This window comes from Parasteatoda tepidariorum, chromosome 9 (genome assembly GCF_982258835.1).
Source record: "Parasteatoda tepidariorum strain Cologne lab strain chromosome 9, Ptep-v5.0, whole genome shotgun sequence".
Classification (NCBI taxonomy): domain Eukaryota; kingdom Metazoa; phylum Arthropoda; class Arachnida; order Araneae; family Theridiidae; genus Parasteatoda; species Parasteatoda tepidariorum.
Genome location: NC_141763.1, coordinates 39,430,570 through 39,452,110, shown reverse-complemented (window position 1 = coordinate 39,452,110; position 21,541 = coordinate 39,430,570). Strand labels below are relative to the sequence as shown.

Below are 21,541 nucleotides of genomic sequence, written 5' to 3'. Positions count from 1 at the left end.
AATTTTAAGAAAAATTATTTTTTAAGTATTAAAAATAGAAAAAAAAATATTTCAGAAAAAAAAAGATAGGAGAGATAAAAATCACAGTAACTTAATTAATTACTTTAACCACAGCAACACAGTATTTATACCTTGAGGCTCATCATCATCAGAATCATCAAATATGACTGGTCTTGATTTTTCCATATCTTTAAGATTTTGGGATTCTTTCTGATAACTCTCTTTTAAAACAGACAATGGAATCTGGAAGAATGTACACAGTCAAACATTTGATGAAAGAACACAGTCACATTACTTTTCAATTAATGTCACCTTTTTAAAATTTCCACAAATCATTTTGAAGCAATACTACAAAAATATTTATTAAGAACTTAATTAAAAAGCATAATCTAACATAAGAACATGAGAATTTGAATTATTTGTAAATGATTTAATGAATAAAAAAAAGCTATAAATTTCTATGATATACAAAAAAATGTAATAAGTTATATGCAAAACTATCTCTAGGATAAAAGAAAAAAAAAAACAACATAATTTAATTATAAAATTTTCTATAATTAATATAAGCCTGCAAAATTTCTGAACAAAATTCAAATTGATACTACACTGAAGAGCCAAAAAAAACTGGTATACCTGCCTAATATCCTGCAGGGCCCCCGCGAGCACGCAGAAGTGCCGCAACACGACGTGGCATGGATTCGATCAATGTGAAGTAGTGCTGGAGATAATTGACACCACTCATGGCACTCTTCTGAATTTAGACACTTCCGCTGGCCACCAAAATCCCCAGACATGAACATTATTGAACGTATTTGGGATGCCTTGCAACGTGATGTTCAGAAGATATCCACACCCCCTCTTACTCCCATTGGTTTATAGACAGCCCTGCAGGATTCATGCTGTCAATTATCTTCAGCACTACTTCACACATTGATCGAATCCATGCCACGTCGTGTTGCGGCACATCTGCATGCTCGTGGGGGCCCTACACGATATTAGGCAGGCATACCAGTTTTTTTGGCTCTTCAGTGTATTAACTAGTGTTTTTTTCTTAACTTTTAATTTTAAAAAGTTTTCAATGTCGTTATTTAAAAACAGTTTTAGAGCAAATGAGTAAGAAACAAAAATAGTTTAATTATGATTCATGCCAACCTCATAATCGTAGTAAGATAAGTAAAATACTGTATATAAATACATTGATCGAATCCATGCCACGTCATGTTGCAGCACATCTGCATGCTCGCGGGGGCCCTACACGATATTAGGCTGGTATACCAGTTTTTTTGGCTCTTCAGTGTATTAACTAGTGTTTTTTTCTTAACTTTTAATTTTAAAAAGTTTTCAATGTCGTTATTTAAGAACAGTTTTAGAACAAATGAGTAAGAAACAAAAATAGTTTAATTATGATTCATGCCAACCTTATAATCGTAATAAGATAAGTAAAATACTGTATATACACAGTTCACTACATGTAAATTATTAGTGAAAAAATTAATTTTGAAGGAATTAGGGATCATTGCTGTGAAAAATAAATGTTTATTTTTAGCAGCTGTAATAACATATGAAACTCTAATTCAAGCTTTTCTTTTAGCTTAGCATAATTTAGCATAACAAAATAGAACATATTCCATAGCATTTTATTTTCAAATTTGTATTTAATTCCCTAATAACCCATTTCTTAATGAAAATAACAATTAACTTAGTTTTTGATATGGTTGCATAAAGGGTATTTTAAATTCTCATTTCAGTTATTTCTTTGACTACTAATATCTTAAATACACATAAGGGCGACCTTTGTGCTGAAATACAAAGTAAGGTAAAACAACATTTAAGAGCACAAAAAATACATGAAATGCATTTCATATATTTTTTGTGCTCTTAAACGTTGTTTTACTTTACTTTGTACTAATATCTTAGTATAAATATCCATATTTTTCCTGCTTGCTATATTTTCGGAACTTCTTTCCGATTTTTATGTTCACTTAAATATTTAAAATGGATAATCTATTATATTTGTTTCCCTCCATCGGTTTGATATACAATAAACTGCTAATAGTGTATCTCTTTCTGTACTCTTGAAGGCAATTGTTCTAGCGTTTTGAATCCCTACTGATTGAAGGGATAGGGCTCGGATCTTTTTCTCGGTTCCTCTGATAACAAAAAATTATATGCACCATTAATTTTAAATTTTCTATGTTAAAAAAAGGAGGACTAATATTATTTATTAAATTTCAAATTGGAGTTCAATTGAAAATTGTTATATCAGGACAACAGTATTAAAATATGAAATTCACTATTCTAAGGGTAGGATAGAGTAGTAAAAAACTTTGCTAAAAAATATGAATACTTTAATATCAATTCGCAAAGATACCAATTTGTAATAAAGCCTTTTTGTAATTGCAAAGCTATTTTTCATTTATTTCTCATAGCAAGGGAGTTGATTTTTCATAGTAACATTAAAATGCAAAATTTAATATTAAAGTGAAGTCAGTAACTTTCTTTTAAGTAGACAATAAAAATAAAATGTATTTATACATAAAAACTAACAATTCAAGTCCATAACAGTGTTGGAAAGATTGATTTGAGTTTAATTATCAAACAAATAATGAATTGTATGTAGGAAAAAAATCATAACAAAAAATACAGTAATTATAAAAAAAGTAATAATAATAATAATAAATAAAAAAACATAACAGAATGTAATAATAACAGAAAGTAAAAGCTGTTCAAAGAAAAATTGCAAATCCATTTTTGACAAAAATTCTTCAAATAATTTTAACCTCTCATTTTCATTAACAATATTTTAAAATGGATTTTTTTTACCTGACAGGCAAATTGATTCACTTTGATAAACTGGGCTAAGAATGACATTGCATTTTTGCGAACATTGCTTGCTTTATCCCTCAGACGCTTTGATATTGATATTCCAATGCGATAAAGTTCAAAAGATGCCAGTGCTTTTTCATCCAGAAGCATTTTCAGGACTTGAATTGCCTTACTTCTAACAAAAGAGTTGGTATCTAAAAGATGAGTCTAGAAGGAAATAAACAGTTATGATACACATTTTATCATACATTGGCAAACTCTCACAATTAAAGATAACCTTTGAAAAATGGGACCTATCATGATATTACAGAAATATCAGAATCAATTTGAATAAAATTGATTGGAAAGTATAATCTTAAAAATAGAAAATAAATAGATACTTATTAATATTTCTTAAGGCACTACCTACAAAATAAAACATGTAATGGAGTCCTAAAAAACTCATTTTTCAGTTTATTAGAATATGTGAAGTTTTCTTTCACTTTTTCAACCAATTCCTTTTCGTGGAAACTAGTTTTTATAATTTTAACTTTTTATTATTGATCTGATATTCCACATGTTATTCAACAAGGAAATAGTGATAGATATGAAAAATTCATACCAAGTTCCCTAAATTTTTTGTATTTGAAAGATTAACATCATTTTAATATGACTAACAAGTAATTGACTTCAAAAGTAAAACAAGTACAGTAGAGCGCCAATTATCCGAACCCTTATTATTCGAACGTCCAATTATCCGAACTATGTCTGAATTCGTTTTTTTTTCAAGTTTAGAATACTTTTTAACCTCTTGACAATTTTTCTAAATTAAAAAGAATAAATAACATCCCCTATATCCGAAGACCATATTTAATTTACAACCTTTTTAGCAGTTTTCTTATAGCAGCCATACATACATGTATGGTGATACAGTTAAACCTACCTAATCCTTCACAACTGAAAATTATCTTCCACGAATGCGAGCTTCATTTTGATAGTCTACAATGGTTGGAATGCAGAAGGAGTTAATGAATAGATAAGTGCTGAGGGTAGTATTGGGGAATGGGTAGTTGTTACTTATATTTAATGATTAGTGATTACAGTGCTTGGAATAATAAATCTTGGAATAAAATTCTTAACAGAAAAACTGAAGTTTTTGAACCAGTAGATCTTTCGGATGAAGATGATGAAATTGTTGCTGAAATTTTGAATGAAAATCGGAACTCCACAGACGAAGAGGAAGACGTAAGTGATCAAGTTCAAGATAGTGGACCTTCTCATATAGAAGCATGCAATTCATTAGATATTGCAATGAATTGGCTAGAGCGTCAAAATGATGTTGATCCAGTTGAGTTGATTTATTTAAAAAGAATAAGGGATAGATGGGTGCTAAAAAAAAAAGCGCATCTTCCTTGAAACGAAATCTTTGCTGGATTTCTTTTGCAATGGAAAATAATTAAAAATGTGGCAAAATGAGTAATTGACGAAAAAAATTATAAAAAACTGAAATATGATAAAAATAATTCAAAATGAAAAACAGTTTTTAAAAAAGTTAATTAAAAATATTTAAAAATTGAAGGAAAAAAACTTTTAAACACGCCAAAGCTATTTTAGATAGTACTACCAGTCCTAAGCCTACAAAAGGTGCGAAGGGAAGTTAGTGCATAAATAATAATCGTGAACACTAGATTTTAAACAGTTTTCCAATTATCCGAACAATGTTCGGTCCCGAGCAGTTCGGATAATCGGCGCTCTACTGTATGTCTAATCTATTGCCACTTGGTCGAAAAAGCTTATCTAACTAGGTAAACCAAATTGCTTTATCACAAAAGATTTTTAAACCATGCACTGAAAGAGTAAATTACCGATATAGTTTACAGCCTTTTTCAGAGTAAAGGATTGTAACCATTTTGTATTGCATGTTTTGTTTATAACAATAAGTAAAGTTTTTGGAGTGAAATGAAATTTCTTACTAATTTGTACATATGAACTAGAAAGAAAATTTTTTTTTGTGTGGTTACATATAAAATTCACCAAATTTATATATTATTCAAAAATGGCTGTGCACCGGCTTAAACACTATACATAACTTTACGTTGAAGATTTCTATATAAATTTATTTTTAACAATACTTATAATGAAACAATAAGTTTTAATCAGTAGGCTTTTCAGTAACAATTCTTTTTTTATGTCTCATTTGGTAATTAAAATCAACCTTATGCAATTTGGTTGAATTTGTTTTTAAGCTAAAATTACAATTCTAAAAATTAATATTGGAAAAAAATTTTAAAAAAATAAATAAATGCAAATTTGGTTACATAGTTTGATGATATCTCTTTATTATCTAATCTCTTAATTAAATAATAGGGAGAAAACTAACAAAAGGTTATCAATTTTAAAATAAAACAGATTACATTTGAGCTTTAAAATAAAATATAATGATGCAAGAAATATATTTTAAATAAAATTATTTTCCAACACACTTATTATAATAAAATTAGGCAAGCAATATTTTAAAATCCAATTATTGTTCGATTTACTTACTTCAATTTTGTCTAGCAATTCTTCTCTAATATTTTTCTGTTTTTCATCAAGGTTTTCATTAGCTAAAATTTTATTCAGAAGAGTCCCCATAATTGACAAGGTGCAATTCCTCATAACATGAGACTATAATTATAAAAATATTTCTTTAAAAAAATGATAAATATTAAAGTAAGAAGTAATTAGTACTAAGTAGAATATTAAAAAGAGAAAAAAATACCTGTTAAAAGAATAAACTAATTTAAAAGCCCTTAATCTACGACAAGATGTTCGTTATCAATGTTTTTCGATTAACACAAAGAATTTAGAATCTCGAAAAAGGTATAATACCAATAACCATCATTTTAAAGTAAAGCATACAGGAATTAAGTGATAAATCAATCTGATTTTTAAGGCGTGCTAGTAAATATTGAAAGATACATCGCTTCATAATAGGAAAAGGCAACGACCATAACTAGTTTATCAAAATAATTATTAAACAAATACAGGACAGAACAATTAACACAAATGACAACTGCCTCATAAGCCTTCGCCTCACCTTTATTGCACAAAAAGTGTCAAGTTAAAACTGTTTTAGCTAGAAATTAACAGGTTATGAGGAGCATAATGAGATGCATGCACATAAAGCAAGGAAGTATGTTTCCTACAATAATAAAGACTAAATCATCCCCCTTATCAATATGAAACAAAAATGCTGAGGAAAAAATTTTTAGAAAAAGATTTTACAAGAAAAAATTATTTACTCAAGAAGAAAAAAAAAAAAAGAACTCTTACCTCCCATTCCAGAAACTGGAGAAGAGACCCAATGATATTTAAAACTTTATCAGGACATTTTTCACATATTGTTATAAGAAATGTAGACAAAGAGTGGGCAGCAGTTAGATTTTGAGTTAAAGTTTTCATGTCTAGTAAAGTTGCCTCTCTAAAGTGAAAAAACAAACAAACTATTAAGTCAAAGTTAGATTCAAGTTGCATTTAAAAAAAAAAAAAAAAAAAATCATCTTTAAAAATTAGTAACTTTAAATTATTATTATAATAATAATGAAATACAAAGATATCTCATTAGTTATCTAATATTAAAATACATATGTACAATAATTTACTACAAATTTTCAAATAACTTTTTAATTTTTACCAGCCCTCTTTCTTATTTTTACGCAAGGATTGTAAGTTAATTATTTAATTGCAACTACCATTAATAACATTTTGTAAGCACTGACAAATTGTGATAATTTAAAATTAAAAGTCATTTTTCCTCTTATATACTTCCTAAATTACAATTTTTTTAAAAATTAATAATAATAAGTATTAATCAGATAAATTATATGCATTTAATGAATTTTTTTAAAAAGGATTCTAAAAAAGTTTCCCTCAAAGAAATAATGACTAGAAAGAATTTATTGATAATGTTACAATACAAAAATAATAAACAACTTTTTTCTATATTAAAGTTTATATGAATAACAAATATATAATATCAAAGCAAATTTATTCATTACATAAAATTAAGATTTTTCAAATAAATTTGAAAGTATTATAACTGGGTGTAATTTAAGAAATTTTATAAACTTAGACCATGCACTTAGTTAATCATATAGCAGGGATGGCGAACCAATGGCACGTGTGCCATTTATGGCACTCGACACAACATTTTGGGCACGCCCCCTATCACAATTAAGATATATGTAACAATTAAATTAAAATTCACGAAAAACAAAATAATAAGCAATTATTAATAAAAAAATTAACAATTAATGCTAAAAACAATTAATAACCATAAAAAACAAGCTAACAATAAATAACTAGCAAAAATAATTTAAGAGTCCTGCTTAAACTAACATCTTACAACCTAATATAAGTTATTTGCCATCTAATTTGCAACAACAGAAGTCACACTGATGTTACTTTAAGTTGAATTAAGTTGAACTGAGACATTGCAAAATGTATTTTATTTCAATGTAAATAAAGAGTTTTGAGATGATAGTGTATTATTATTTTCCCTATAATCACGAAGTCAAAATTATTTGACGGCACGTCTACGACCTCATTAAAATTTTTTTTTAGAAAAGTGGCACGTTGATGCATAAAGGTTCGCCACCCCTGTCATATAGCGTTAGAGAGAAATAGAGTATATAGTAGAGTCCCGATAGTTTCATTCTCGATTGTTCAAGTCTCCTAAAAGATCCGAGCTAGTAAAAAAAAAAAATCAGTTTTTCTCCCAAATAATGACCAACACAAACGCAACATGTGGAGCGATTATCGAGACTGGTTTTACAATTACTATGACTGTATGTTGAAAAACGAAATTACAGTTAGCGATCACATCATTGATTTGCTTCGGTTCAATCAGATAAGAGAAATTTCAAATTCCAAAAACACCACATGACAGCGGTAGATGAATGGTTATGTTTCCATTGTATTTTCGGCAGTTATTGGTTTTCACATGGATTTTAAATATCCCAATATATTTCACACAATATGGAAAATTCGAACCATGTGTTTCAGTATTTACTTTTTAAGGCAATAATTCTATCAAATTTTTGGCAGTTACTGCTAATGATTTCTCTTTAGCTTTTAAATCTGATATTTTTTATTACAACAACCTAATTTCCTATAGACGGCGATTTCGTTTATCTTTTTTTTTTTTTTTTTGCATTTACTCGATCAATTTACAAAATGCGAAGGAAATAACTTGTGCCCTCCCCCAAAAACAAAATGTGAGAATATCAATTTATATCAGAATAAAAAATTATTACATGTTCAATTTAAAACAAATTATGCAGTTTTTTTTACAAACACAGCCCTTTTGTTATTTAAAATTAGTAAGTGGTAGTTAAAAACATCTTGCAGATAGATATTAGTGATAGTTTTGTGGCAGATAGCTCAAAAAAATTCTGCAACAGGGGACCAGATGCAGTAATATAAAGAATAATGTAACTTAATGTAATGTACCCTGATCCTATAATGTAAGAATTTTTTTTAAAATATAATATATTTTTCAATTAAATACTGAAATTAAAAAATTGCTTTGTTTCCATTTACTGAAATATTTATTAAATTTTATGTTTTCGATAATTAGAGTTTTTGAAAGTTTGAGGTTGGCTCAGTCTCGTCCACCTTGAATTATCGAGACTCTACTGCATTGATAGAAAAATAAACTAAATTATAGAGTAAACTGTTAAAAATTCCTATCTATTAATATTTAAAACAATAATTGATAATTAAGAATTTTTTAAACTAAAATACACTAAAAAAATTTATATTTAAATAAAAGACATTCTACCTGCATATATCTGAAACTAAGGTGTCAGCTGAACATTCTTGTACAAAATAGACAACAACTTCAGCCATGATATTAGGTAAATGTTCATAATCTTGAACAAGCTGAAGAATTCTAATACTGTAAGCTTTAAAAAAAATAATAATAATGTAAGCTTTAAAAATAAATAAATAAATAGATAAAAAAAACAGTAATAGGATAAATTTAAGCAGTGACCACTTCTGAGAGCTTTATATCTTTGATTGAGAGTCGTAAGTGGAATTTGCAAAAAGTAAGGGACTGAAGCATAGACATTTTTTGATTTCATGTTACATACAGGATTTTTTATGCAAAACTCCAGTTTTTTTACTGCATATAAAGACAAAGTTGGACTTTATTATTTTGTTTCAAAAATAATTCTACAAAGTACAGTCAAATTTTACAACTTATAAAGTCTATTGCTAAATTGCTTTGTAAATTATGATTTTCATGGTGTGTTATATCATTGGATAACTAATATAAAAACATTTATTCTAGGAATCAAACGTGAATTTGAATAATGTTGAATACATATATATATATATATTTTAAGAATTAAAGAATTTTAAAGTTTTTTTGATTAGAGAACATAAATATTTGATTTAACAAAATGCAAGGATAGAACAGCAGCATAATAATTTTGGAGAGGAAAAAATGTGTTTTGGTGCATATAAATTATGTTTTTAGAGCAGAATGGAGCTAAAACTCTTTCGATTCAGAGTGCTCGCAAAATTAGATATTTGAGCACATACATGAACATTTTAAACACAGGGATGAGATTAGCCAAAAGGCAAAAAAGCTGAATTTCCACAATAGTAAATTTTACACAAGCACAACCCTTTAATAATAAATTTCAGACAGTTTAAGGTAATAAATAATGTGTTGACATACAATTGGTACTAATCTATTATTATATAAATGATTACATTGATACTTAACATTTAGAGAAAAAAAAATTACCAATTGAAAAAAAAAAGCTGGAAATTATATTTTTCCTCAGTTCACATAAGAGACAATTATTACTTGAAAAACTACCTGGTTCAGCAAATTAAAACTACTGAGAATTTACATTAATATTACTTTTTAAATTATATTGAAAAAAAAAACTTTAACAATGGACCGAATCATTATGTTCATATTATAGTCTAATCTAACTAGAGCCCTTTGAAACATATCAATAACAGTGAAGTAGAAATATATAGTAACTCCTTAACATACAAAAATTGCTATTTTAGTTTGAAAAATTACATGACAATCAGCAACTGTTTAGATAATTGTCTTTTATTTGATAAGAATTTTGCATTTTATAGCATAAATAACAGCAATTATAAATAAAATTTTGATAATAAGTTAACTCTTTTTCCAAAAAAAAAAAAAAAATTAAATTAAATCCCTTTTTAAGTGATTGCTTATGTTTGCTATATTTAGTCGTTAGTCCATCTTCAAACATCTTGTGAGTGACAAATCCTATTTTTTCTTCTTTGCAAGCACAAAATGTAAGTTTTGAATATATTCCCTTCCAGTTTCCTGATGTTGTAACACTTACATATACTAATAATCGTAGTTAGAAAAACAGTCATCTTTATAGTAACTAATTTAAAAAATTTTACTTCTTACAAGAATCCCGATAGTTGATAGTAAAATTGCGTGAATATGAATAACAATTATGGATTTTGAAATCACATGAATATGAAACTAGATATATGATTTTGAAAATGAGAAAATACAAACTGGGATATAGAACTTTTAAAACGCGTAAATACAAATCACGATTCATAATTTTTAGATCGCGTAAATACGAATCACGATGCGGAATTTTTAGATTGCATAAATAAGAATTATGAATTTTTAGAGTGCGTGAATGCGAATCCCAATGCCTTATATTAAAATAACGTATAAATACGAAAATCAATGTTTGATATTATAAACCGCATGAGCAAATCAAGACATTGAATTTTAAACTTGCGTGAATATGAATCGCTACATAGGTTTTTAAAAAGGCGTAAATACGAATCACAATATCGGATTTTTAAATCTCGTAAATAACAATCGCAACGTACAATACTCAAATCACGTGATTCAGAATCGCAACACGCAATTACGATAAGCTATGTTTGATATTAAAATCGTGTGAATGAGATCGAGATATTAGCAGATTCCAGGCTTGGGACCTCTAAAAGGCTTGTCAGAAGCAGCGTCGTTTGAACTACAAAAATCGGATCTATCTGGAGGGCGGGTAAAAAATTCCGAAAATCTTATTTGCTGTGAGTAAACGGAGAAAAAACAGCTAAAATAAGTAAAAATGAGAAAGGTTTGGTAGCTATGCAGTTTGAATTTTCTGTTTCTCTTTGAAAATCGGTAAATTTTCTAAAAAAGCGGAATACTTATAAAAAAAATGAAATTTTTAGAAAAATCTGAATTTTTGACAAAAAAGCTGAAATTCAAGTGATAAATGTGAAAAAAGCGGAAATCCGCTAAAAAGCGGAAAAATCTCATCCCTGTAAACAGTGTTGCCAGGTGTCGATAACCGTTCACCCCCAGATGGTGTTGTAAAATCCCCTAAAATTTTTTTAAAAAACCGCAAAATTTTTAACTTTATGCACAAGTATTAAAAAATAGTACAAAAGTTAAATAATGTATAGAAAATTCATATCGAACACGCGAAATAGCATCAACTGTAGAAATGTTTATGTGCTTTTAACTCAACTTAACAACATTTACAAAATGCTAACTTACTTCTTCCAGTCACCGATGTTAACCACTCTACAAAAAAATTTAAGTTTAATTTGAAATAATGTGCTGATAATTCAATAAAAGGATGAACAATTGTACTATTAATTTAGCTTTAAATTGCTTTTCGTGTTCTCAATCTTTCTTGTTCTTTTGTACGTACTTCTTTTTTTCTTTTTTCTTAGGCATTATTTTTAAATCATGCACATTAAGAATTTTAAATAATTTGAATTCAAATTCACCAGGTTGATCAAACTAAGTAATAACTGACTACATTCAACAAAAGGGTTAAGTTCTAAAATTAAAACTTAATCCTTTTGTTTTGGTTTAACATATTGATTTTCATATTACCATCTCACACATTCAGTTATGAAATTTGATATAAGAACGTAACCAAAATGAAACTAGTAAAATTCACAAATAGCCCTAAAACAAACCCCTAAAAACAAATTCCCCTAAAATACCCACTGAAGATAAAAAATCCCCCTAAGTTTAGGGGGAAAACCCCTAATCTGGCAACACTGATTTTAAACCATATTTGACAGAGCCTAAAAAAATGCATTATTAAATAAAAAATATGTAATAGATACACAACAAATAATTATTTAAATAAGCAAATAATTACTTTTCACAATTTATTGCTACAGACTTGAGTCATATTTAAATAAATATGCATTTTAAACAATGGACTTGATTTATTTATGCCGATTCCATATTAATTCCTTGTCATTTATAGATTTTTTTGTTGACCCCTTCCACATGGCATTTGCAATTTCAATATTTTTAATACAATGTTAGAATGGCAACAGTGATTCTGCTATACCTTTCAAACTATGGGTTTTAGGATTCAGGACTTTCATATTTATGGGTTTTTTATTGCTTAAAGCAGGTCTCTAATTAAAATATGAATTTTCTACCTCTTTATTCATCTATCAATATCAGAGATGCCAACTGTTATGGACACAACAAAATATTTAAAAAAAACAAACAATAAAGAGCTACAAACTAAAATCTTCAGATTTTATGACTATTTGCCAGCTTTTTAAAAGGCTTAAGACTTCTTAACTCGAATAAAGTGGCACATTACATAGGCCTTTAAAATACTTAAAAGTAGTGGTGAGTAAAAACCCTATAAATCGAATTTATTAAAAGAAGAATCATACAACAAGCTACCATTTGAAAATATTTATACACTGTCCGGAGCAAATTGGCATCTCTGCAATATCCACATTCATAATTCTTCTTCTTGATAGAAAAAACAAAAAAATTATGAAAGAAGAGTTTTGGTCAATTGAGGCGTTTAATTGGGACTGATCAAATACCTGTATCAAGTAAAAAAAGCGGCGTTAATTGATACAATAGAAAAAATTAAAGAAGATAGAAAAGAGATAGATAAGAAACAGATTTTTGTTCATATGTATATAACGTTTGATTATAATTTTATCGACAAACATTTATTGGTGCACTATTTTTTAGCCCCAGTAAGAGAATTACAAGCTCTAAAAGACTATGGTTCATGTTCTCCCCAACAATCTATGGCATATTAGACATTACATTGCTTAGGCGGAATCACTGAACAAGTGGAATTCTTTATTTAAGTTATAGCCTCTTGACATCCTCTATTCAATTGAGGAAAAAACACACCTAACAAAACACGTTAATCGATATTTAGATGAAAAATTAAAATTACTTGCTGTTTTGGAGCCCCAAAGCTGATTTTTACATGCAAATTTGGCACAAAATTCGGAGCAGCTTGGAGCAATTTTGAGAAAAAGGGATTTTTGAGTTAAGGAAGCAGAAATTTTATTTTGGAGCAATTTGAGCAGCTGTTCTAAGCATGCATTATGTGAAAAAATTGAGGTCAAGAAAACTTGTTCTTTTGCTATAAAAAATCTTAAAGTACATTGGCTAAAAAAAATTTTTTTTAAAGGCCATAAACAAAAAAAAAAATATATATATATAGTCCTTTTTAACATATGAGCCACCATTTCTTAGCTAAATTGAGTCAAATTTCTAAATGGCCCCTTAATAGTAGTTTTCGTCCAAATTTTCAGAAAAAAATCATTTTAGCTCTTTCTTATCAAGAACTTATTTTACAAAAAATTTCGCATAAATCTGTGTTATGTTGGTACCAAGTTTTTATTTTGATCTATTGCACCTGGGACAAGCCTTTTTAATGAGATGTTGAATAAAATATTTAAGTAGCAAAAGTTTATTATCCTACCTAAACCAGTTCGGTTTTCAATAAGAATCGTTCCTAAAAATCGAAATATTTCCATCTTGACACTTTTATCTCGTGCCACATCAGCATTTTCTAGAAGCTTGAAGAACACATTTGTAACAAAACTAAAATCAACAAGAATAAAACAAAAGTTTTTTCTTTTAAATTTTGAAAAAAAAAATTTAATAAATAAATAAATACTAATAAACCATGCAACTGAAATCATAAAAGTAATAATAAAAATAAATAAATAAAAATATTTAAAACAAACTCAGGCCTACAAAATTAAAGTAGAGATAAAATAATTAACTAAAATTTTCAAATAATCTAAGAATCAAAAAAACTTATTCATTTAACATCTAAAAAAAAAAAAAAAAAAAAAAAAACCTGACTGATTTTTTTCTTCACTAAGACTTTGTCTTTATTATATAACCTAAAAACCTTGTACATTTGTAATAAATTTTAACATTTGGGAATTATTTGCACAGGACAAAAAAGTCCCACCTAAAAGTTTTTTTTAAAAAATAATTAAAGGACTATAGTGCTGATTACAATCCTACCTATCCCTTAATGAAGTAACAAATCAAACATTTAATTTCATAATTTTCTACAGTGATATTTTCCCATGGAAGAAAGGATTTCCTTTACCTGCCTTTTTCCTAAGGAACTTGGTACAAAAAGTAAGCATAAAATCCTATTGAAGTGATGCCAATTTTTTTAACTAGCTGTCAGTAATTAGAAGTACAACACAGAAATATACAGTTAGGGTTTACAAAATCAAACTAGAGCAATCTTATAAAACTCAAACTAGATCATTGTATATACTACTTATTCTATACAAGTACATAATATTAATAAACTTATGCATCAATTTAAAAATTTAACACTTAGGCAAAGGTGCCAAATTAAAAAATATACAATACTGAAATTTTATGCTTCATTATAAAGTCAAATTGATTACTTGGAATTGAGGTTTTACTTTTCGGTTAAATTAGAACTAGCTTAGATTGCCTTTTTCATTTAAACCACAAAAAATTTTTATCCACAGAATTCCAGTTCAGATTAGTTTATGTTCTTTTGCTTTTCTATAAGAAGAGAAAAATAAAATTTCAATTCTTATAGTTGGGTAAACCAAACTTTTGTCACCAAATTGAAAACTCTTAAATGCAACTTTGCTTTGTGAAAGAACCAATAAAGCTATAACTAGAAGAGACTGAATAATCATTTGATGAAGGTTTAATGAACCTTATAACAAGTCTCATTAGTAAATCTTCAACCACCTTACTCAAATAGTGAATCTATTTTTTTTCCTAGTTGGAGAAAAGTAAAACAATGCAAAAAAAGGGACATAAATTTCACAATAGCAGTTTTCGCACACACACACACACACACACATATATATGCATACTTTACTTTTATAAATTGGAACAACTCATTCTTAAAAATAAAATTTTCCAGAAAGCGATTTAAAAAAACTGTTTATATTAAAAAGATTAGTGCTGTCATTGTCACCATGGTTTAAAATTTTTTTTGCCATGCACAATTATCACGCATAGTTCTTAACACAAACACTCAAGAAATATATATGGAACACTCTGATAAGAAAATGCTTTTGACCTCCTTTTTTGTTTTTTTTTGTTTTTTCATGATCCACTTTAGCAAAAATTTATTAGCAGAATTTTAAATTTTCTGCAAACACATAATCTTATGTAAGGAGATTAAAAGAATCCAGGTTTTTCATTTTTTAAACTAGTAATTAGTTTTAAAGTAATTAAATTCAACAGTTTTGATTTTGTCTTTTATCTATAAACTAAATTATATAATTATGAGATGTTACCTAATAAGAATTCTATTTGAATTTTAATCTGAACATAAGAAATTTTTATGTTCCTTTTAAAACAAAATTCACTAAATAGTGAAAGGATTTATATTTGAACATACTTTATTAACTCATGTTCAATAATAGGTGGAGACCAAAGCTTTTTAATAGGCAATCTGAATAACTTTTTAATAATCACGAGGAATTTCACACGTTCTTCAGGCCATTCTTTAGATTCAAAATCATCAACAGATGCCTTTTTTCTTCTTCCCTAAAAATATACAAAGAAAATGATTAATTTTTAACCAGATATTTTATTCTCATAAGTGTTTGTACTTCTTTCTTTTGATGACGGCAATTAGCCATTTTTTAAGTAAAAACAGTGATACTTAGAATGATTGAATTAACTGAATGAACAGAACTTTGAATGAGTAAATTAAATTGACAATGCAAGTTAAATATTTTAATATATAAAAGGGGCAAGAAGGTGGAGAGCTCCATAGATGACATTTCTCTGGAGCTATAAAGTTTCCTATGCTCTAGGTCTCTTTTAAAATTAATGTTTTAAAAGTGTTTTAATATATCAAGATTAGCACTATATTAAATATTACAAAAAGTTTTAAAACTTTTAATAAGAAATTATTACTTTATAACTAATGGATCAACAAACCAGCCTCAACAGCAGTTAAAAATTTTTTAAAGCTTTTAGTAAGAAAATTGATTAGTAAGAAAACAATGAAAATAAATATTAACTAAAGTTTTTATTAGGATGGTTTAAACAAATTCCTTAGTGCTCTCAGTCGATGTAAAATATTTTTTAGAAAGCATAACTCAAAATCATTAAAAAAAATAAAATAAACTTGATTTAAATTATTAAAATTTTAAACTTATAAAGAACAGTTTTTGTAAAATATTAAAAAAAATCATTATGTTCAAAAATTTATGAAGTCAAATTAAATTGACTTTTTGCAGTGCAATCACATATCATTAAAAAATATATTTTGAGCTAGATAAAATATTTGCACCTAAGTAATAAACTTATAGAACGGGGGGTTAAGCTTAAAGTTTTAGAAAGTTTAAAGATAAAACTTTTTTAAAACGTACTTTTACAATATTTGCAGCAATAGTCTTTTTCAAAATCTCTTCTTCGTATACATTTGTTAATTGACAAAGTAAGTAAATACACATCTTCAATATATTTCGGTTAGTAAAACACAAATCCTGGTCTAATTCCTCATCTTCATCTTCCAGCAAGCTTTCGAGTGACTTAAACATCTTTTCAGCAACTGAAATTAATTCATTTCTACTTCAATTTAAAAACCAAGGAATTAAAGAACTTATTATTTAGCTATACATATTGTTTTCTACAACATATTTTTTTTAACTCCATGTTATTTAACAGTACAAAGTAAGGAGAGTAGTGTGAAGCTGGTAAATTTCGGTACAATTTTATTCTGGGATTCAATGCTTAAATGGGTTAAAAATAAAATTTATTGAGAAAAACATATATTTCTTTTTTATATGAGAATCTATTAGTTCTTGGTTGCATTTGAACATATATGTATAAAAATTTATTATTCGAGTAATAAAATATTATCATTAAACAAACCAAGGCTCGAAAAAACTCAGAAATTTTACCCGTCCCCGAGGACGGCTTGTCCAACAATGTACCCGTCCACCTTTGAAACTAACCCGTCGCTTCTAAATAAATAAAAATATAATTTTCTTTAATTTATTACAATTATTTATATAAATTGCACAATGAATTAGTAGTTACTAGGATTACAAATACTAGGAATACATTATACAGTAATAAAAGAAATACTAGGCTACTAATAGTAAAACCTAGTATTTCTATTATGAAATAATTTATTTCTTTGATGAAATAATTTAAATAACAAAAGTTAAGTTATCTGTCAATTGTCATGTCAATTTATGGTACTGCGTTTTTTTAAATGAATCAAATATGGCGTTTGCCAGTTCCACAATCAAGCCAATGATTTACAGAGGTTTCTGCACAGTAATCTGAAAGAGGTTTTTCATTTAGGTAGATGTTCATAAATAGGTTTAACGCTTCTTGTTTAAGACCAGTAAGTAATGTGTTTTTTTGTAAGTTCATTGCTGAAAAGCCCCTTTCAACCACTGCAAAACTCCCAGACAGAGAAAACATCAATTCTACCATGCGCAGTATGCTGCTGTATTTCGAGATTAGAGGGTCATTTTAGAAGTGAGGAGCGAGACTCTTGTAAGATAACAAGAATTGAAAATGTATCACGAACATTAAAGGGAAAATGGCCGTCCGTGCGGACGCAGGATTCGAGAAATTTGTTGTCTGCGGGAAATTTTTGACAGCCGAGGACGGGCGGTTTTTTGAGCCCTGAAACAAACTCAAACAACATATTGCATGCAAACTAACGTTATAAATTATATCTGACATAAAAAAAAAGAAAAGGAAACGAAACAAACAAAACAACACTAAATATCTTTGAGATCTTGGTACACATATTTATTTGAAAAATGTTAAATGTTGAGATGTAAAGTAAGTTGACAAATTTACATTGCACGAAAAATAATATCAGAGTTTCCTAGTTAATTAAAAAGAAAAACTAAAAACCTAGTTAATTATTCAACTCTTTTGCTCTCCTTATATTTTAACTATTAAATATCATAAAAAAAAATTTTCCCTCACTTATAAAGTCAAATTTGAGATTCATAATATTTCAGATGGATGACATAATTATTTGAGTAGAAACAATGCACATGTACTAAGAACATGTTCGGCTAAAAATGCAAAACAAAATTTGATGAGGAGTTTTTCAGTGTGCAAAAAGAAACGGAATAAACAAATTGGGTAAATGTTAAGTTGAGACTCATTCCCTCATTTAAATTTAGATAGTTAAATTATTTTCTAAAAATCTAGATGGTGATTTAATTTCTTATTATGCAATAGTTTAAGAATAAATATTTTTATTTCAATTTTATTTACGGACATGAACTTCAAGAGCAAATTTTCTCAATATCACAGAGTGAAAAAAATGACACTTTTCTGAGGTCTTAATGTTTTTAAAGACTACTAAAAAAATTTGTTTTACATAGTTATTTTTTAAAGCAGTTAAAGACTGACATATACTTAAGCAGGGTTCCCACTCAATTTCAATGAAAATCCAAACTATATTTTATCTATATCATGCAATTATTCATAAGACAACTTTGATTTCTTATTTGTAATGTCAAATATTAGATTTTGTGAACAAAGAAACATTGAATGAGGATAGAAGCATAAAAGTTTCACTAAAATGTGAAATTTTTACAACAAATAATTGTAATAGAAGTTAGAATTATTTAACTCTAATCTCAATAACTGATTACTGTTACTGACAATTCTGAAACTGGTTATTTTCCAGATTCAATGTAGAAATTTTCCAGTTTTTTAAATTTCAATTTTCCCTGTCTACTCCTTACTTTCAAGAGGCAAAAAAAAATTCCCTGACAATTCCAGGTTTTCCCTGTTCTCCCTGACCCGTGGGAGCAGTGTTAAATATATTCACTAAAATTATTATTTTAAACTTGCTATTAACTAAAATTATTCCTGCACCATTCCCTCACTTTAACAAAAACTTATAATGTTAGTCTTTTTTAAAAAAATATTAAGATGATTTTTACGTTCCTCTTGCTTAGTACTTTTCCCAATATCTAATTACAAAAAATTAGAAATTTCTGACAATTTTTTTTTAAATTCATGGGACACCTAGTCTTTACTGATTGAAAGAATAGTTTCAAATCTTGGCCTTCACCTACAGATGTGAACATATTTTCCACACAGTTTCATTTATTCCACTTTGGTTCTACTCCTTTCACTCTTATCTTCTATATCTCAGAAATTAGTAGATCATCCATCATCTACTTGTGCTAGGATTAGTTAAAACACAATAAGTGTCATTTGTCAGCTAAAAGTTGATGAAATTTAAAAAAAATAAATATTTGAATTTTGCACTTAAACTTGTTTTTCTTGCCTAAACTTGTTACTGTTTTTATTATTTTAAATGTTATTTTTCTTCAAATTTTTTTTTTTAAATTCAGGAGAGCATTTTTTCTTAATTTCATATGTGTTACTCTTTTTCATAGTTATAAAACATCGTTCATCAAAGTTTCTTAGCCGATCCAGAAAACCAGGAAAGTCAGACATCCAGGATAGTGATGGTCCTGAGCATCTCGGATAATTTGTCATCTACTGTATTATGATTTTTTACACATTGAAGTGTTTTCAGTGTCTACCTCCAAGTCATTGAAGTTGACATTGTCTGATCGTTATCATCTTTTACTACAAAGCTAACTATAAGAAATTATATTTTGACTTCTTGAAGAAAGCAAAATTTTTCCTTGAATCATCTTTTTATAATAATTTTAAAAAATTATTTATTTATGTTATTTAATTTTTTGTATAAAATATAACATATACATTTAATATTCTAGGTAAAAACTTCATAGATACCGCTTGTAATAAAATAAAAGATACAAAGCTAAACGTTTGGACAAAAGACAGGCTATATGGTGTCTCGCCTTTCTAACGAAAAATAACTAAAAATATTATCTTTTAAAAATACAAAAAACATACATCAGTTTTTAAAAAATATATATATTTTAACTTGATGAAAAAGACGTGATTGGGCACCAGGGATATATAGCCAAAGATTGCTTTGCATATATATTTATACAGTGGAATTGGGACTATTCAAACTATTACTCATTTGAATCAACAATGCAAAAATTAAGATTGCCAAAAATTTGGAGAAAAGTAAAAGTAATTAATGTTTCAGATATTTTTGTCTACATAATCACAGCTATCATTTCTACATAATCACCGTTTGTCTACATAGACACTGCTTTGTCATCTAATCGTGTTCTATTGTAATGCAGAAGATTTTTTTCTTCTTAAAATTACCAAAAGATGCACATATTTCAATATTGTTTCCAAGACTATATTGCTTTAAAGATGGAAATAAACTGTGTCATCTAATCCTTTTTCTAAGTTTAGGTACAGCACTACGCCTTTTCTCAATAAACAAATTAAAAAATTCTCAGGTGAGTCATAGAATAACATTTTATTGTGATTCATATTCATCATATCAATCTGACATTTCATCATATCAATAACATTTTAATGTGATTCATATCAATCTGACATTTGAATGTCATGTTCGACATTATACAGGGTAAGTTATCTTACAACTTAAACTATATCATGCTTTATGAGATTTTTTAATTACACACCTGAACAACTCAAGCGCTCAAGGATGCAAATTAATTTTGTCCTCATATCACATTTTCCAACGACTGTTTTTTTTGTTGTTGTTTTTGTAATTAATATTTTTGAATATTTTTATTAAGATGCCATTTATTTATAGTTCTTAATTCAGATAATCATGAATTTTGGATTTGCAAGGTTCTAAAATGTACATAAATATGCATGGTTTTTGATATGATTGTTAAAGATTTTCTTAAAAAAAATTTGGGGGTTAAAAAATGTTTTGTTTATGGCATACAATAAATATATACCACAAAAAAAAATACAATTAACTTTATTTTTCAAGATATAATTAAGTTCTGAGCTGCATTAACAACAGTTCTTCTTTAAATCATAATGCATACATAAATTAAACTCAGTGGCACAACATTTCATGAAGAACCAAAGGATACTGTGCCAATCACAGTTCTGACTTCAGGCTTAATATTATATTACTGAAAATTATATTACCAGGCTATTTATTATGTTACCGAAAAAACAATAATTTAATAAAAAAATATGATACTGAAACTTCAACAGAAACTCTTTCTTTGGTTAAGTTAGTTTACATTAAAAAGAAAAAAAATTAATAACATCTACACATTTAACATGCTCTCCAAAAATTGAGAAAATTAACACTGATTTTATTTTAATACAACAAATATGCCTTCAATATAAATATTTTTCAAAAAACATTGTGTTTGTTTACCTTGAGCAAGAACTCGAAAAGCAGTAAGCAATGTACTTTCATCAAAATCTTTAAACTGTCTGAAAAGATAAAATATCCATTAATGACTTCTTAATAAAGTCAAATGTCATAATCAATAAACAAATTAAATACTA

General features: G+C 27.4%; 1 protein-coding gene across 3 annotated transcripts in view; it reads right to left on the bottom strand.

Moving 5' to 3' along the window:
• Positions 1-21,541, bottom strand: part of Cap-D2 (CAP-D2 condensin subunit) — a 57,481-nt gene that overhangs the window by 30,305 nt on the left and 5,635 nt on the right. For all 3 annotated transcript variants that reach the window (XM_071186777.2, XM_071186778.2, XM_071186779.2), the window contains 9 exons: positions 21,408-21,466; positions 16,519-16,700; positions 15,537-15,685; positions 13,599-13,720; positions 8,630-8,753; positions 6,121-6,268; positions 5,350-5,472; positions 2,824-3,033; positions 132-243 (listed from right to left, as the gene is read on the bottom strand). In XM_071186777.2, the coding sequence (XP_071042878.2) occupies positions 132-243; positions 2,824-3,033; positions 5,350-5,472; positions 6,121-6,268; positions 8,630-8,753; positions 13,599-13,720; positions 15,537-15,685; positions 16,519-16,700; positions 21,408-21,466 (1,229 nt within the window). The remainder of the gene's footprint in view (positions 1-131; positions 244-2,823; positions 3,034-5,349; positions 5,473-6,120; positions 6,269-8,629; positions 8,754-13,598; positions 13,721-15,536; positions 15,686-16,518; positions 16,701-21,407; positions 21,467-21,541) is intronic.